Consider the following 18,179-nt stretch of genomic DNA (forward strand, 5'->3'; position numbering starts at 1 on the left):
TATCTGCTTCCAGTCGGTCTGAAAGTGAAGAAAAGAGAGAAAACACAAATCTCTGACTTTACAATTGTCTTTATTTTGCCAGGAAATAAATTATTCAACTTTAAAAAATGTTTGAAACAAGCAAAAACAACGCAGCACATGAAAGTAGTCGACCCACTCTCCTCCCACTCCAGCAACACAAAGTTTAATGTCTTTAAAACTTGATGCAGTGGCAAACATTCGGCTGGTTTAGACTGTGACTGATTGTGTTTACTTCAAGTTTGTCGTTATACAAGGCTACAGGTAAATCTGCCCACCTGTGCAGGCCGGGCTGATGGGCGTGTTCAAAATGATAAAAACACGACAAACAGCCTGCAACACTTGGAGCGGCTCTGAGGTTAAACCAGACGTCTGACCAGAGAAGCTCTCCAGCTCACCTGATTAGTGATTGGACAGAATAAAACACCGTCTGCTGTTTGTCATGATTTAAAATACAGAACGTCTCATAAAAAAGGGCAGTAAAATGAGAACAGTGCCGGTACCTCAAAACAAGTTACCATGGAGGGAAACGACACCTCTGTGTGTCGTTTTGTTTGGATGCTGGACGACATTAGACTGTACAGGTGAACATGCACAAGTTCAAGGTGCTCTGGGGGGTAAAATACTTTTTGAAGTTCATGACTTTGAATAATTAGCTCAGGAAGCTCAACAATTATCGCCTCGAGAAAGTTTAAATAAGATTCAGAGCTTGTTCAGTGTCAGAAATACCTTCCAGGTGTTGATGACTCCGTGTGAAGCTGTGAAAATCTTCTGCAAGAGAAATTCAAGTTTAGGAAACAAGTCTACAGCCACGCTAACAGCTGGGTGAGTTTATCTAAATTAAGTCGGTTTAAACTTTAGTCATTGAATTTATAGACTTTGAGCAAGAATAAAAAACTACGTTTAGTCCTTAATTACAGACATTTTAACTTGTCACAGTAGGAAACGCACAGGTGGTGAATTAATAACACAGAAGAAGAGAGGCAGTGTTAACATTAAGTCAAAATGTTCAAATCTAACATTTATATTTGAGTTTTCTGCTTCGAATCGGTTTTCACACCTCGTCGTGTTGTCTCGACCTTTACATAACTTCTTTCAGATGTTTCTTTTACAAAATAAATGAATTGATTTACGGACTTGAATTTATCACGCAGAGATTTTTCACTTCACTCACTGTAAGTGCTGAAGAAATCTCGTATCAAATTACGGAAAATAAACCTCAAAACATCTGGAAACATCTGTCCCAGGTGTTCAGACTGAATCATGAGACACTGAAGATAAAAAAGCCACCTCAACATTTTGTTATTTTTCTGGTTCCTAGTTCACCTTATTTTATGTTGGTCATAGCCTACATTTCCCAGAATGCCTTACACTTTAATCCTGCTGCTTTCAATATTATTTGGATGTAAGGAAATATAAAACTAGCCAGCTGACTATTCAGTCACTGCTTCATGGGGGATTTTTCACTTCACTGTCTCAACAAAGACACGTGGATAAGATAGTTCAAACGCAAAGTACTTTGAGTATTTGTTGGGGAAAATCAAGTGAGGAGGAGCTCAAAAAAAAAAAAAAACATGAAGTACTGACATTCAAAAAGTCCTGATTTACTGACTCCTTTCACTTCATGTACTCAAGGAACGTTTAAAAGTTTAAAAACAGCAACTTATCTCCAAATACCGACTGATCGAGGTCTGTGCATAGAGACAAAACTGCATAATGTGAGTGTTTCATCTCAGGTACAACAAGGCAGATATTCACTCAAACACAGAACAGAAGTGTGTCAAATGTAAATCTGATTATCACCAAAATCTCTGCAGTCACAGAGGACGAAGATCTATTTCTGCAGTCACGACTGAAATCATTAGAAGTGGAAAATTAATTCAATTAAAACTAAGAATGATATTTTTTCTTCGAAGTGAAGTTGAAACTTAGTTGCGGTAAATAAATACTGTCTCAGCTCGATGAGTGAACACTAAAAAAAAAAACACTCTCTAAAAACAAAACATGAAAAGAAACAGAAACATTTAAACCGACAGAAAAAGTAACATTCGTCATAAATACAGAATAAATAAAAAAACTTTTCAATCACACACATTCACTGTCGTCTCTCCTCTTCCTCACAAAACTACACTCACAACATCAACATGTGGAAGAGCTGCTGCAGGAACTGATACGTAAAAACAAATATTCTTAGTGTCTACAGGCTGCAACCAGCGGTGAATGTTATTATTTCATGATTAATCGTCTTTAAAAAGATTAAACAGAACCCATGAAATGTTTTACACTTCTGCTCGAAAATGACTGAAACAATTAACTAATTATCGAATTTTGTCATTAATTGTCTTTTTGATCGACTGCTCTGATTTAGTTTACTGTGATATTTCTGACATGTCTGTTGGAACTGTGAGGGAGAAGAGAGCAACACAAACACACACACACAAACACACACACACACACACACACACACACACACACGATGCTATATGAAGTCGACTACAGCTCAGACAGCGTCTCTTCGGGGAGAAAAGACCCCTAAAAACAGCAGCTCAATCATTTTAAACGTTAAACAGCTCTCCTGTGCTCACGTCGTGCAGAGAAGGACACTGAGTGGATTAACGAGGTGAGAATTCAGTATTAGTTTCGTCTCACCTGTCACTATTCTAGACTTGTCCCTCTTCCACACATTCAGCTGGTATTTAATCTCACAATGTTCAGAGCTTTACACACCGATAAATAGTTTGCAGTATCATCATTCCCCAACACAGACGAGGGTCTCCAGACAACACGCGCTCACCTGTCGACAAACTTTACCTGCCACAGGAGATAAAAAGGAAAACAGCATTCAAATAGTTTTAAACCTTCCCAGACACAACCACAAAGTGTGACAGATCCTCCGCTGAACGCAAACAACAAACAAAAATCATAAAGCAGCATGCTGTTCAAAGTGCACACACACACACACACTCATACACACACACACACACACACACACACACTCATACACACACACACACACACACACCTAAAAGAACAGGTACACACCATGCTCCCAAACACACACACACACAATTTGGCAAAATACTCCTCGGTAGTTCCGACCGATCTCTCCACCCGTGTTCGCAGCTTTCACTCGCGGCTTTTTTCTTTCTTTCTTTCTTTCTTTTTTTTTTTGCATTCCCAGTTCAGAAATAAGACAAATGTAGAAGAGGAGGGATGCAAAATGGCTGCAGCTAACGTGGCTGCTGTGGCATTAAGAGAAAGCAAAGGATTGATATCAGCTTGTCCCTCCTTCTCTCCTCGATTCTCCTCCTCTGCAGTCTGTTGCTGATGAAAGTAAGGCAGGAAGTATTTAATTTAATATCGTCACTAATTTTGTTTTTCCTTCCGAGCTGCTGGCAGTCTGCGCTGCGGCGCCTCTCCTCTGATCCACACTAGAGGGCAGCAGAGACAAACAGACGCGACGCCTCAAAGAGACAAAAACATCCAGACCACCTGCTGAAGAGGCTCGTCCTCCTCGCTCCTCTTCTTCAAACACATCTTTTTGTCCTCGTCCGTCTCCTCTGGCAGGTGTTTAAGCGCCTGTCGCAGGTCAGGAGTAGAAATCAGAGCGGTAAAGCGCTCTATGCCATGTAGAGGAAGGTGTTGATGTCCGTCTCGTCCCTCTTTATGTACTTGTGCTCGATGAGCCACTCGATCTGCTCCTTGATCATCTTCTTCTGGGGCAGAAACATGTTCTTCAGGATCTCCACCAGCTCCGTCTGCAGCTGGGCGTTGCTGATCCTCTTCCTCATCTTCATGATTTGTATGATGGCCTCCTGGATGAGAGAAACAAAGCTTCTCTAACACCTTTACAAGCTCAACAAACTACTGTTTTTTGAAATGTCATTACACAGTAGGAAGGATTTGATTCAATTGAGGAAGGATTTGATCTCTTATGAGTCTAAAAGCAGTTCGAGGTCTTTAACAAGATCTACTAGATTTTAGATAGATTAGATTAGATTTAACTAGAAACTACATTTGAAGTACAAATCCTTTACTGCTGTGCGTTTGCTCAGCGTATTTAGTGTGTTATGTTCTGGCTCTGCACTTTACAATCTTAACTTCTGCAACAAAGACGCACTAACATATTTTTAAAAATCTCCTCTGCCGCTCAACATGTAGTTAATGTGGATGTTTTACTTTCGTACCTGAGTCCTGAGTATTCTGAGCTGAACGATTCCTTCGTTCTCCTCTTCTCTCATTCGCTCAGTCGTCAGCTGCAGCCGACCAATCAGGTTTATCTTTCCCCGCTTCTGGACTTTGGAGTTTTTGCTAAGAGAATTAACAGACGATCAATATCCCAAATGTTTTAAGATGAACAGTCGTATATGGTGAGAAGGCTGTTAACAACGTGTGAAGTTTGCTAGATATTTACTTTAAATATCAGTGGATTTTGACATTATTGAAAGCTTTTGTGTTTACACTTGTTCTCTTCAGGGATTAATGGTTCACATTTGCGAGTATCACAAGTATTCAAGGGAATTAAAGTAATTTGCTGCATGTTAAAAGAAAATCAGTGAGACAGGAAGTACATGACACCGTAACATACATGAGTGAGAACTCCTGGTTGACGTAGAAGAGCGTGCTGTCTGTGAAGTCTTTGGGCGAGCTGACCGGAGGGTCGTAAGACAACACCTGCCTCTTCAGTTTGGGGAAGGCGACCAGAGACTGAACAGAGAGGAGAGGAAGTTAACTTAGAACGTTTCAGACATCATCTGCAGTAGAACTAGAAATTATCTGAGACTCCCTATGCCTATATTTTCTGCTGGAGTATCTTCATAGACTTTATATCATTAACATCTATAAATCTAACGTAAACGACCATAATTCAAAATGTTTCCTTGGTCTGACCCAGAGTGTGCGGCGCAGCTCTGCGTCCGGCAGCTCTGTGGCCAGTTTGAGGTTCTCGAAGCTGATCCTCTCTCGGGGTCGCTGGTTCCAGGCGAACAACACGGCGAGCTGGAACGTCGTCACCTCCAGGTCGTACTGACCCACCTCGTTCTTAAAGGTGATCTGAGCAGAAGGAAAGGAGGTGAGAAGAGTCCTGTCACTGGCAAGACCCTAACACAGAGACGCTCTTTCTTCAGTTTAATAAGTTCAGCTTCACTATGACATGTTCCTGTGCCAGTAAACTCCAACGTACCACAACTCAAACAACAACAACAACAACAACAGGCTCTTCATGCAGTTTCTACTTTCACAGCTCACTCACGATGCCGTTGGACATGAGGTGATGCCAGTGGAGTTTGCGGCCGCTGTGATTCCTCTTGTAGAAGTCTTCCACCTCGGGGATCAGGTCCTCCAGCTCAGTGGGCAGCGAGACAAAAACCTTCTCGCTGCTCCGTGACCACGCTCCAGCGTTCAGGATCTTAATGTTCACACTGTCCGCTGCAGGGGGGGATAAAGAGCCGCTTTAAAATGTTCCCCCAGCTGGACAAACAATTATCTTGTATCCTCTGATAAAGAGGTTTAATTAATTTACCTGGAAGAGCCAGCTTGTTGTGTTTGTGCATCTCCTTGAAGACCTGATTGAGGTCCTCGGAAACCTTGATGTCCTGAAACATCCGGGCCAGTTTGTTCACGTAATCTGCAGGCATTCCTACTTCCTACAAACACACACATGAAAAATACAGAAGGAGACATTAGTTCACTGTGTCTACATTATTTTTATACATACTGTGATTTACTGTCTGACTGCATGCACTTTAAGAATCAGTGTAACTCACTCTGAGCCACTCCACCATGTTCTCCTCAATCTCACTGTCGGCTGAGATGTCCAGAATCAGACGCCTGGTCAGGTGAGCTTTGTGATAACGCATGAAAACGTCTTTATTCTGGACGTACTTCAACACCAACAGCTGCAAGGAGAGAAGACAGAAGAAGGAATCAGAGTGAGAACAGAAGACGAACCAGCAGGTCGACCAGGACAGAGACTCACCACTTCTTTGAGTTTGAGCTCGATCTCCTCTGAGTTGAGCTTCTTGCTGAGAGGAGTTTTCCTCAGCAGCATGTCGCAGTAGTTCGCCAGCAGCTCAGGACACTTTGACTCAGGCTGAGTCTTCATGCCCACACTGGTTGGATGGAGACAGACACACACACACACACACACACACACACACACACACACACGATTAGTTTCAGCTGTACAGAAAAGACAATCCTGAATTCCAGGAACACCACAGTCGGCTCCACCTCCTCACCCTTTCTGTTTCAGTGGCAGCTCCAGTTTGAAGATTGTGGCGTCGTTGACAACGGCCTTGTACGCCTGCGGAGCAGAAAACACACACAAGTGATTACGACCAATCGTAACAGAGCACGGCACAGCAGAGGACCGAACAAGTACGGCTGCAACTATGGTTCACATCTATCAATCAGCTTTTTTAAAAAACATGTCCCAAATGTTGTGTTTGGCTGAAACGTCCTTGTGTTTGGACCCTCAGGGCCACCGTAGAAAATAAATTCCCCAGAGCCTGTTCTACAATAAATAACATATGGACTCAACTTCTCATAGTGAACTTTAAACTCAAGGCACCGGCCACTTTAACTTTAAAATCTCAACTTAGTGCAAATAATGTCTGACTGACTCAAAAGCCTTTAGTACAGAGGAGTTATAAAATATTTAAATGATAGTAAATAATTGAGTTTAGCAGGTTATCAAAACCTTAAAGGTGTCAGATGATATTCTGGTAGTTCGTGCAGCGCTTTGGACTGAAACCCACCTTATCTCTTGCAGTGAGGAAGCGAGGGTCGTCCTGGAAAGCCTCTTTAACCAGTTTACTGAAGCGGTTAAACAAAGTCAACAGCTGCTCCACGTACTTCTCAGAGTCCTGCACAAACACACACACAATCACACACACACGTTAGCCATCTGTTCGCTGCGTGTTCTGAGATTGTGTTTTTTAAGATTACTTTCGACAACCAGCCACCAAATGAAAATACAGCAGGAGTTCTCCATAAACTGAGATGATGTTATTCCACATGAAAACACCTCTTTAATCCTTTATTCCCTCCCTGTTTGTATGACAGATAAATAGAGGGTTGAGTTTTTATCATGACCACGTGTATAAACTGAACATGAGGATGTGTGTTAACTGAGTGTGTGTTTGTGCACGTACAGTCGTAATCGTCTCAGCAGCAGCCACCATGTCTGCCAGTCCAGCACTGATGATATGATCCTCCAGGTCTTTGAGCATCGGCTCGATCCCACTGGGAACTTTGTCCATCAGTGAAAACATCAAGTGCAGCTCTGCTCCGGCGAGAAGAAAGAGAAGACAATCAGTGACACACAGGACAAAAACTCCCGCACATCCAGACTCATGGACTCTACAGGTGGGCGGCCGAGGTCGGGTGCAGCAGTACTCACTGTCCGTCTCGTTGCGTTTGATCATCCCGGGACATTCAGCCAGGATGGTTTCTTTGAACGAGGTCACCAGAGCGTTCACACAACACTCCATAAGCTGCGAGAACACAGAAAAGAATAAGACAACACATCAAATCATGTTAAAGTGAGTCTTTGTCTCAGGACGTTTTGGTTAAATGAAGTGAAACCATGAAAATGATGGCATGAGGGAAATCATCTTACTTACTGCTTGAACAGAGTTACATTCACGACGTGTCTCTAAATATCTAAGTGCTCTTTTCTCTTCTTCTCTCAGCTTTGCATCTGCCTGCAGGGAAAACATCAACACAAGACCGATTATCAGAATCAGATCCACTGAGGCGACAACCTGTTTTCTTCTCACATCTGTCTAGTTGCATTTATATTTTTTTTAGGAACTTGTAGGAACATTAACAGTCGTCAGTTGCTCACATATTTCATGTAGTTCTGGACGCCGTTCTGTTGCAGGTAGGATGGCGCCTGTGTTCTGTAAAACCTCTCTGTGGAGTCCAGGTACGCCTTCTCGAAGTTATCCCTGTAGATCTGCAGCTTGTCTTCTGGGTTCGAACACAAGTTCACTGACGGAGAATCAGACAAAAAGTGGTGATTCACTGTGGCTCTTTATCGAAAGGGTTACTTTGGGTGTCAACAGGAAAATGTTTGGATAATTTCACAGTATTTATGGAACACCTTGACATGTTGGGCTGGAACTAAAGATTATCTTGTTGTTTAACCTAATGTTTATTTTGTTGACCAATTTTTGTTGTTTGGTCTACAAAATCTCAGGGAAAGGTAACAAAAAGTGTGAATCAGTGTTTCTCAAAGCCCAACAAGGCGACTGAAGTTATTCAGTTTACTGTCACAGAGGAAAGAAAACTGAAAATATTCACATTCAAGCAGCTGCAATCAGAGAATTTTGATTTCAAACAACTAAATCAAACAAATTAATCAGTTAGCAAATCATTGGCGATTATTCGTAAAGTTTCATTGTTGCAGCTTTACCTATTTATAATCAAAAAGACATTTTCTACAATAAGGGACCTTAAACTTGCGATGATGCAGTATTCAGTGTGTCATCTCCTCCTAAATATCTACATCTGAAGTGCAGAAGTACAATTTGATGTTTAAAGGACAAATTTTAAATCCTTTAACCATTTGACGTTCCTTCGTGTTTTCTTTGTCTCACCGTACGACTCTCGTACACCTATAACGAGCTGCGAGTCGAAGGCCTCGCCCTGCCTCTCGGCGTGCACCAGCTTCATGGCGCTGTCCTGCAGGCGACTCTTAATGTTGGAGAAGATCGACTCGTTCCACGTGTCCAACATCAGCTAGAAGGTTTAAGATAAAGGATGGTGATAAATGTGCATCACGTTGACCAACTTCCTCCTCTACTGAAGATTTTAACATGAACTCATGTTTCTGTTGAGCTGCTGACGGGGATCAAACAAATATTACATCAATCACACAACTTGTTCTCTAATAGGAGGATTTTTAGGTTAACTGACATCAAACTCCAGTTGTTTCACCTCAACACTGATCATTCATTAATTTAATGTTTTCCTCAGTTTTCTCCTCTCGATCTCACTATCACTTCATCTCTTCTGCCTCCTGTCCTTGAATATTTTCTCTTGTCTTCTTAACTTCTTGAAGTTGCTTGTGACTTCAGGTCATTTGTGTCCCACCTCTTTTCTTCCTTCTCTCAACTATTCTGCTAAATGTTGTTGTCCACCTGCACCTGCTGTCCTCCTCCAGCTTATGTCTCTCATTTCATCTCATCATCCCTCAAACACAAAACTTTTGGTTGTTTTCCCATTTCCTCCTCTCACCTTGCGTACGATGCTGTCCTCCATGTTTGTCTTCTTGTTGCTGCCCTGTTTGCCCATCAGTGTGATCTCCAGCTGACAGAAGGGTTTGGGCAGGATGTCGCACTGCGTGAAGAACTTCCTCCACTCCACAATGTAGGCCTTCAGCAACGCTGTGTCGTCCTGGTGGCTCAGCACCCGCTGCAAGCAAAAGATAGACGAGGGGCAGGTCAACAAAGAAATACTGGTCAAACTCTGTGTCTGCAGCCAGATTCTGTCTTTATTCATTACAGATTTTAACTGAATTTCAAGAAAATTGTCAGAAGAAAATGCAAATGAATGCTTGTTTCCTCTCATGACCGATCAGTGAAAGAAGCAGTAGGTTGCCATTAAACCATCGCAGAAGAAGAGGGCGCAACAAGATCACGTGATCAAAAAAGCAAAATGTAGAATGAAAATGTAGAAAATGTGACTTTTCTGATTTAAACTGCTGCTATTTGTTCTCCTGTTACCTCAATAGAAGCTTTTGTTGGATCAGGAAACAGCTGAGCAGTCATGTGATTTTTTGTGAGAACGTTCTCAGAAAAGGTGTCTCCATCTCCCATTAAGACAACAACACCAAGCCAAACACACTCGTACACACACACACACACACACACTACTCACAGCCTGTGCTTGTTTGATGAAGTCTAAGATGTCCTCTTTGAGGGCCTGGTGGATTTTTGCAGGTCCTTTATCATCCCATAGACACACAGCATGCACATCTCTGGAGGGCAGAAGACGAAGACGTTACATATCAGTACAGTCCATTCAGGCTCCTTATTACATGTGAGTGATATCTGCTTTACAGTACAGTTCATTTCAGTCAGCTGATGGTGAAGTGCTGCCACTGAAAAGGCTCGCAGAGGTTCTGGTACTGAACCCAAACTCATGATCACTGAGAGGAGACTGGAAACAGACAGACTGAGCTGCTCACACACTCGTGTAACACACCAAAACTGCAAACTGCTGCGCGGCACCGATTTGGAAACACTTTCAACACCTGCCTGGTTTTGTCCCGACATGTGTGACTCTCCATGTTTCATTTATTTATTCCACCATGTTCCTCTTCCACTCGACCCATCCCATCCTCCGAACCAAAAAAGAACAATCACTGACTTCCTCTTCTTGACCATTCTGACTCTCCACACGTTCCTCTTTGTTATTTACCGGTAAGTCAAGAATTTATTTGTATCCCTCAAGATCATAAATCACACTTCTACCTCACAGGGCTCAACAATTATGACAGAAATATGTCTCCTTCTTTCCTGAGAACCTCGATTTTAATAAGACTGTTGTTATGCTTCATAGCAGCAACATGATGTAATCCTCCTCACAGCTGCTGAGCTCCATCACAGCTTTGTGCTGAATAAAAAAGAAAAAAAGGAACCACCATTAATCATTTGAACACACATTTTAAAAACCAAATTCCTCACAACAACCAATATTATTTCACAGGGAAATAAATCAAATGGAAACAAAGAAGAGGAAAACTGCTGCCCACCAAGATGCATCACTAGAAAAGCGTTGCCAGCAAAACCATTATTTTCACGTGGTACAGTCCACCTGGCTCTTGCATGTTTGCGTTTTTCCAGCAGTTACTAAAATGTACAATATCCTTAACTTAAGTTTAACTCCTTTTGACATGAATCATGTTTGAGAAACCAGCTGCAGCGACGCTCCACACGCAGCTTCAACAGAATTGTTTGTTTTTGAAGTGAGTCACTAAGTGAGAGTTTTATTATTTGGCTACAGAAGAATGTTTCTATTCCAAGACGCGGTTGTACATCATGTTGTGGCAGTTAACCTACAGACACAAAACAGTTTTCCATCCCAGTCTCTGAGTGGAACACATCCCATAACAAGCTTACCTACAAGTGTCTGGAATTCTGTAGTGATTATGTGAAGCGCAACACCTGCTGGTAAAAACTAAGCCCGTCTGCAGCACGTGTGGCTGAAATGCACCAAAATAGTCTCCTGTGAGCGCCCTGCTGTGCCACTCTGCCTTCAGAGTAAAGCAACTGTTCTACGTTTCAGTGGTGCTGTAGCAGCTGTGGTTATCTGGCGTTGGACCACTTCCTGAAAATAGACAGCGAGAACTGAGGGACAGAGAGAGCATCTCTTACGAGAACAAGTCGAACCACTGTTGCTTGGTGACGGCCTCCTGTCTGAGCAGCTTGAGAACGATGGGCCGCATCAGATCCCACTTGTCCTCAAACTGCAGGGACCCCTTGTTCTGGAGGAGAGGGGTGGGATGGGAGGAGTGGGAGGAAGAAGAGGATGGATGAAAAGCAGTAATGAGACAGCAGGTGTTGGAGCAGAGACAGTAAGAGAAGACGGAGAGAAACAAAAAGACGAACATGAAGGACGAAGTCTGACCAGCAGCTGGGATCAAGTCGGCTAATGAGAAGTTAAATGTTGCCACAACAGAAGAGCTTTAAATAGTTTGACATCAACTTAAGCAATCATATCACATGTAATAATGTGGTTTAAATGCGAGCCTGCTTAGATTACTTGAGGAACAGAAGAGAAATGCGTTCACTTTATAACAGTTTTTCTTTATTAAGGTTTCGACTGATTCAGAATTTGCACGCTTTGCTGGGACACTTGTAATTTAGCGCAGGTGATTCCTGTTTTCAGGAGATGTTTCTACACCTTGATTTACAGTAACATTTAGGGCATTCAGCAGATGCTTTTGTCCAAAGCGACTTACAATAAGTACATTTGGCACCAGAAAGAATCCACAATATATCACCGTTGATAAAGTAAGAATGAAAACATTCTCAAGCCCTCGTCTGAGTTTAGTAGCTGCTATTCATCAAGGATACTGTAAGTACATATTGTGCTATGATTTAAGTTCTAAGGATAAGAACATACGTTTCAGAGTGCACAATATTTTTTTTGTTGACTCTACATGTAGTAAATTTAACTGATTGCCCACAGTGAAAGAAAATAGCAGCCACCACCAGACACAGTGTCAACGTCAGCTGTGGACGGACAAAAAGAATTTAGGTCATTGTATATTAATAAATACCATCTTTAAAAAGCAATTCTTAAGAATAGTCCAGGAATAAAACAGTGACTCCGTGTTTAAAGCCACAGCTGCCACAGTGGCAGGTGAGTAAAAAAACACCTTTAGATTCTGATTGGACATGATTAGAAAGGCACACACCCGTTTTCAAAAGGTCTCACTGACAACACATAAAAACACAGTGGTGAGGTCAGAGGAGCTGCTGCAGAGCTCAGCAACAGGACCGATCAGAGGCAGAGATCAGACTGTGAGCTTCTCTCATCTAATAAAACCAAGATTGAATTTTGTCGCCCTGTTCTGAGCATCATGTCTAGAGAAAACCAAGCACTGCTCATCATCTGTGCAATATCATCCCAGCGGTGACGCGCGGTGGCGGCAGCATCATGTTTTGAGGGTGTTAATCAGCAGCAGGGACTGGGAGGCTGCAAGGATCGAGGGAAAGTCAAACACCATAAGATACCCAGAATAAAAAGCTGTTTCAGAGCGCTCAGACTGGACTGAAGGTTCTGAAGGTTCACCTGATGCGGGCCTGGAAACAGCTGAGCTGTAACGGTCCCTGTTCATCCTGACAGAACCTGAAGGATCTGCAGGGACGCAGATGTGAAGGATGTAATCACTGCCAAATGTGCTTCCTCCGTCCCTTCCTTCTTCTCCCTCTTCTGTCCTTCTTCCTCCTTTCTGTTTCTTCTTCTCTCTCCTCCTCCTTCTTCACACTGTGGTTCTGTGTCCACCTCCTGAATTCTTCCCGTTCTTCTTCTCTCTCCTCCTCTGTTCTTTTACTTGTTCTTCTTCTCCCCCCTGCTCTGCTCTGCTCTTCTTCTTCTTCTACACCCTCTCTGTTTCTTCTTCACACTGTGGTTTTGAGTCTATCTCCTGACTCTGGGTGACAGGTTAGCCGAGTCCAGGTGGGGCAGGTGGGGCAGGTGGGGCAGGTGGACCACCTGGACCCGGCTAACCTGTCATCCAGAGTCAGGAGGGTCCAGGTGGTCCAGGTGGGGCAGGTGGTCCAGGTGGGCGGGCCGCCTGTCAAAGCTACTTTACCTGCTAGCATAAAATGCTATCTGACTTCAGGCTAGTTATGTTACCGGCTAACTGTGTTTAACCGGGTCCTGAGCTGTCTGGACCGCAGAGCCGTTAACCGTTGTGCAGCTCGGACAGATGACACCTAACTGGGCCTTGTGGGCTCAGACGGTGAGTTCGGCAGGTTCATCTGGAGGAGATTGATTTACCGGCTGTGTTCGCTAGCCAAAACACGCGAGCTAGCACATTAGCAGCAATTAGCTGGGAGACATAACTTGACAGTCGCGGTGAGGACGAGGAGGGGATCATGTGTCGAAGTTTGTTTACCCTCTGGACCGAACCCGTGCTCAAGATCCAGGATCCGGTTCAGGGTTTGATACGGGTTTTGTTGTGATCTGCTTCGTGGTCGCAGAGACGCCCGATTGTGGCACCAGCTCAGGTTCGGTTGCGGTTAAGAACCACAGAGGACGACATGTTGAGGTTCGGTTTGCGACTGGTTCTGTTCGTGGCAGGGGGGAGATAAATCGTCGGGGAACAGACTCCGACACAACACCGGACTTCAACAACGACAACGGTGACAACTGTGACTTCATGCGCTCCTATTTGTGCAATTGTTGAATTTATTCACACCATTAATGTGAAAACACGTTTCCGCTCATAGTGCAAATATAAAGCCGCATCACTTTTGAAAATGGAGGGCTTAAATCTGCAAACAAATCTCGGAAATTTGATATATTCAAGTGCTTCTTACCTTTAACAAATTAGACGTCGCCATGTTTCTTCAACTTATCACCTCGCAGAATCTCGCGAGATGTGCTACAGCTGGCTCACGATGAGGTCATCATGCACCCTGAAAAACACTGTGGCTAGAAACCATCATTTCAATAATAAAGATAATTCAGGTGTGTATAAAATAAACATCATACTGTATATTATATATGATAGTATATTATATACACATGTATTCATTATATTTATAAGGATAGTATATCAGTAATGAATTTATATTTTTGTATGACAAATATTAAACATTAAAAATATATTTCCAGGGAGTTCATTTTAAGGAATCTAATGGGAGTATATCTTTAGATTAGAACATTAAGGAAGCTGCGTTCCATAAATATACACGCACAGTATATATATATACATATACACACCCACATACATATATGTATATATAGATATAAAGTTTGCTTAATTAAAGAAAATACCTCCTGCTTGTATTAAACACTCCAAAACGCTTAATGCCAAAATTCTACATTGTGAGCGACAGCAGATTCTCAGTCGATTGGGAACGATGGAGGAATGACAGTGAGTTAAGAAAACTGGTTCTGTTTGCGAGCAGCACAACATTTCCTACTGATCTGATAGAAAACATTTGACAACACGAGTTGTAAAGTAAGTTTGATTCATTTAATGCTTCATCGCAGATGTTCAGGAGTCTCATAGTCTGAGGACAGAAGCTAAGTCAGCGGTTACTTCTGCTTCTTTTAGTCGTTTCAGTATTCTTTGAGCTCTGAGCAGATACAAAACACAATTACAGGAAATCAGGACTCAGTTCAGGAAACTGTCGTCCAGCTGGTCCTCAGCAGCCTGTTCCTCTGCCCACACTTTCTGCTCCTGGCTGCTCTCGTTCTGGAGAAACGAACAGTGACCATCAGCACTCTGCAGATATATCAGCCATGTTTGATCCCCCTGGTAAAGTCCAGGTGAAAGATACTCACACTTTCCCTTCAGGCTCCTGTGGAGGCTCGTCTCCATTGTTTGGCTCGTCTTGTTCATCTTGTTGATTCGTCCTTTCAACCGTCCGTCACCTGCAAGATGAGAAAGAAGAGCAGTGGTAGTTTCACGTCTCTTTGTGCAGGTTTTGTGGGGATTTGTGGAGGTTTTTGTGTATTCATGATTATTTTGTGTAGCATTATGAAGGTTTTAAGTCTTTTTTGGGGAAGTTTTGTGTGTATTTGTGGAAGTTCTGCGTGTTTTTGTCTGTATTTATGGAAGTTTTGTGTCATTATGAAGACTTTCAGTCTTTTTTGGGAGATTTTGAGTGTATTTGTGGAGGTTTTGTGTGTATCTGTGAACATTTTGTGTGTATTTGTGGCAGTTTTGTGTGTATTTGTGGCAGTTTTGTGTGTATTTGTGGCAGTTTTGTGTGTATTTGTGGCAGTTTTGTGTGTATTTGTGGAGGTTTGAGTATATTTGAGTTTTGTTTGTATTTATGGTTATTTTGTGTGGCATTATGAAGGTTTTAAGTCTTTTTGTGGAAGTTTTGTGTGTATTTGTGGAAGTTTTGTGTGTATTTGTGGAGGTTTTTGTTTATTTGTGGAGGTTTTGTGTGTATTTATGGTTATTTTGTGTGGTATTATGAAGGTTTTAAGTCTTTTGGGGGAAATTCTGAGTGTATTTGTGGAAGTTTTGAGTGTATTTGTGGAAGTTTTGTGTGTTTTTGTCAGTATTTATGGAAGTTTTATGTGTCATTATGCCACATTATGTCATCATTTGGGAGATTTTGAGTGTATATGTGGAGGTTTTGTGTCTTTTGTGGAAGTTTTGTGTTTATTTGTGGAGGTTTTGAGTGTATCTGTAAAAATTATTAAACGTGTATACACTGAGAGCCACGACATTAGAACCAATGACAGGTGAAATAAATAACATGGATGATTTTGTTCCAATGCCATGTTCGGCTGTGAAGCCATGAGTCCTGGCATTCATGTGGACGTCTCTTTGACAAACACCAGTCACTCAAACACAGCTGCAGACCAAGTACACCCCCTCATGGCAGCAGCACTCCTTGGTGGCAGTGCCCCCCCAGCAGGTCAACGCGCCTGCAACGCTGCAAAAACTGCTCAGGAACGACCTGAGGAACGTGGGAAAGAGCTCAAGGTGTCAACATGACCTCCAGATTCCCCAGATCTCAATCCAACTGAGCTTCCACTGGATGCAGTCAGAGCCAAGAACCATCCATGGGGGCCCCAACATGGATGGGAGTTGGTTCTGGCGCATCCAACAGATGCTCAACTGGATTGGGATCTGCAGAATGAGGAGGCCAGTTTGAAACCTTGGGTTCTTTGCCATGAGGGGGTGCAGTTGGTCTGAACGGTGTTTGGGTGGCTGGTGTTTGTCAAAGAGGATCCACAGAAATGACAGAATTCAAAGTTTCCCAGCAGAACATTTGATTGTAACAAGATGATCAATGCTCACTTCACTTGTCATTTGTTTTAATATTGTGGCTGAACAGTGAAGATATACATGTCAAATAAAATATAATTAAATCTTTTATATTATATATAAATGAGATTGAATAAATGCAGGTGTTCTACTCAGACATACTGTTTATATTTCCTCGGTAAACAAAACCCTTTTAACATGTTGAACTGAAACAAGTTCAGTTGAATCATTTACTGATCCCAGAGTATTAATGAACAGCAACTGACAAATCTCACTTTCTGCCTTTAATTTTTGCACCTATATTGCACTGACCTTGTTGGACCAGGTGTCTCTCCTCTCCGGGTCTGATCACCATACAGGTCAGAGCTGTTCCACCTGAAGCTGAAGACAAGTCCACTGTTCACCTGGAGAGAGGAGGAAGAACTTTAGTATAACTTGATGACTGCATGCATGTGTGTGTGTGTCTGTATGTATTGTAACAGGAAGAAAGAAGATGTACTCAGATTAAAAACACATCCAGCAACAAGAGGATTTCTTACAGGATCATTATCATTTTATAATAAAGAATGATATAGCAGTCTGTAACCATGTGCATGACGTCACTTCAGGAGTCTCACATCACTCTGCACTGTAAAATCTACTATGATCTGATGAATGTATTTTTTTTTAAGGTAAACCAAAAGTAAACCAAATGTATTAAATCCTGAGAAAATGTTGTGCTTTACACACGAGTAATATGATTTTAATCTTTTGGCACAGAAGGAGTCTGTGCAGTGATTTAAACAACACATTAAACCAGAACTGAGACAAACACACTGACCACGTTCTGTGCAGCTACAATGAGGCTGCTTATTTTGTGTATAAACTACTTTAGCTGCTCAGAATGACCTTCTAGATGCTGACATACTGAGACATTATTAATACATGGAGCCTGTTAGCTAACTGTGCTGTACTCAGATATTCAGCTGTAACAATGCTAGTATTAACAAGTTAACAATACACAGCACGATAATGGTGCATGCTAACACTCTCCAACAAACACACATGTTAGCTAACATGCAAACCTGTCTGTAAAAACACGATGAAATGACTCAGTCGTCTTTATGAGCTCTTTAATGTGTCCTTACCCGTTAATAAAGACAGCTGAGCCGCTGCTAACGTGTTTCCAAACCGTGCAGTGCATCTGCAACAACTTTAAAGCAAGCTAGCTAACATAACACTCACTTAAACTGTCCAGCTAACATTAGCTAACCAGCTTTCATGCTGTTCAAAATAATAAATACATTTTTTTAAAAAAGCTTCATGCCGATTTTACCGAAACTACCAACTTGTTCTGAGAAAATGACCTACATTTAATTAACTGTGCATTATTCATGTAATAAACACGGCAGAGATAAAACAACCAAAATCACAATGGAGTTTGGTGAACAGAGCAAAACATAACGTCCATCGCGGATTTAATTGGATGTAGTTAAAGGATTATGTTCCAGCCCAATTTACTTCAACACTTAACAGTTAAATGAGAAGTCTTCAGCTTCTGTTCAGAGTTATTTCAGAAACATCTGAGGCTAAAACGAATCTCACCAACATGAGAGGGAGGCTGGCTCCATTTTAACCCGCACATGAACTGACTGGACTTATACAACATGAAGGTAGTTACTATGCAGAGCTCGCTTATATATGA

At 42.1% G+C, this 18,179-nt stretch overlaps 1 protein-coding gene across 5 annotated transcripts; it reads right to left on the reverse strand.

Moving 5' to 3' along the window:
• Positions 1-51: 51 nt before the first annotated feature.
• On the reverse strand, positions 52-16,879 carry LOC119012748 (cullin-5-like). Of its 5 annotated transcripts, none has more exons than XM_037086886.1 (22): positions 16,808-16,879; positions 15,052-15,141; positions 14,869-14,962; positions 14,079-14,177; positions 11,403-11,512; positions 9,904-10,003; positions 9,262-9,438; positions 8,622-8,763; positions 7,868-8,013; positions 7,644-7,724; positions 7,421-7,514; positions 7,173-7,303; positions 6,777-6,884; positions 6,258-6,322; positions 5,996-6,128; positions 5,784-5,915; positions 5,540-5,663; positions 5,270-5,445; positions 4,909-5,070; positions 4,607-4,725; positions 4,206-4,329; positions 52-3,833 (listed from the first exon to the last, which is right to left on the reverse strand). In XM_037086886.1, exons 4-22 carry the CDS (start codon positions 14,100-14,102, stop codon positions 3,639-3,641), a joined length of 2,343 nt encoding a protein of 780 aa, XP_036942781.1. In that variant the 5' UTR covers positions 14,103-14,177; positions 14,869-14,962; positions 15,052-15,141; positions 16,808-16,879; the 3' UTR covers positions 52-3,638. The 5 variants fall into 5 exon arrangements, with proteins under 5 accessions (XP_036942781.1, XP_036942755.1, XP_036942763.1 ...); XM_037086860.1 differs by having other exon boundaries at positions 3,639-3,833; positions 14,079-14,187; XM_037086868.1 differs by lacking the exon at positions 14,869-14,962 and having other exon boundaries at positions 3,639-3,833; positions 16,808-16,876.
• Positions 16,880-18,179: the final 1,300 nt, after the last annotated feature.

The sequence above is a fragment of the Acanthopagrus latus genome, chromosome 2 (genome assembly GCF_904848185.1).
Source record: "Acanthopagrus latus isolate v.2019 chromosome 2, fAcaLat1.1, whole genome shotgun sequence".
NCBI lineage: Eukaryota > Metazoa > Chordata > Actinopteri > Spariformes > Sparidae > Acanthopagrus > Acanthopagrus latus.

Bases quoted from the DNA above. Each gene is read 5' to 3' on its own strand.
- LOC119012748 (XM_037086886.1), bottom strand. From the start codon at position 14,102: ATGGCGACGTCTAATTTGTTAAAG. The intron at 6,885-7,172 runs GTACGTGCACAA...GTGTTTGTGCAG, and splicing joins CTGCTGAGACGATTACGACT to GACTCTGAGAAGTACGTGGA. The intron at 5,916-5,995 runs GTGAGTCTCTGT...CTCTCCTTGCAG, and splicing joins AGCTCAAACTCAAAGAAGTG to CTGTTGGTGTTGAAGTACGT.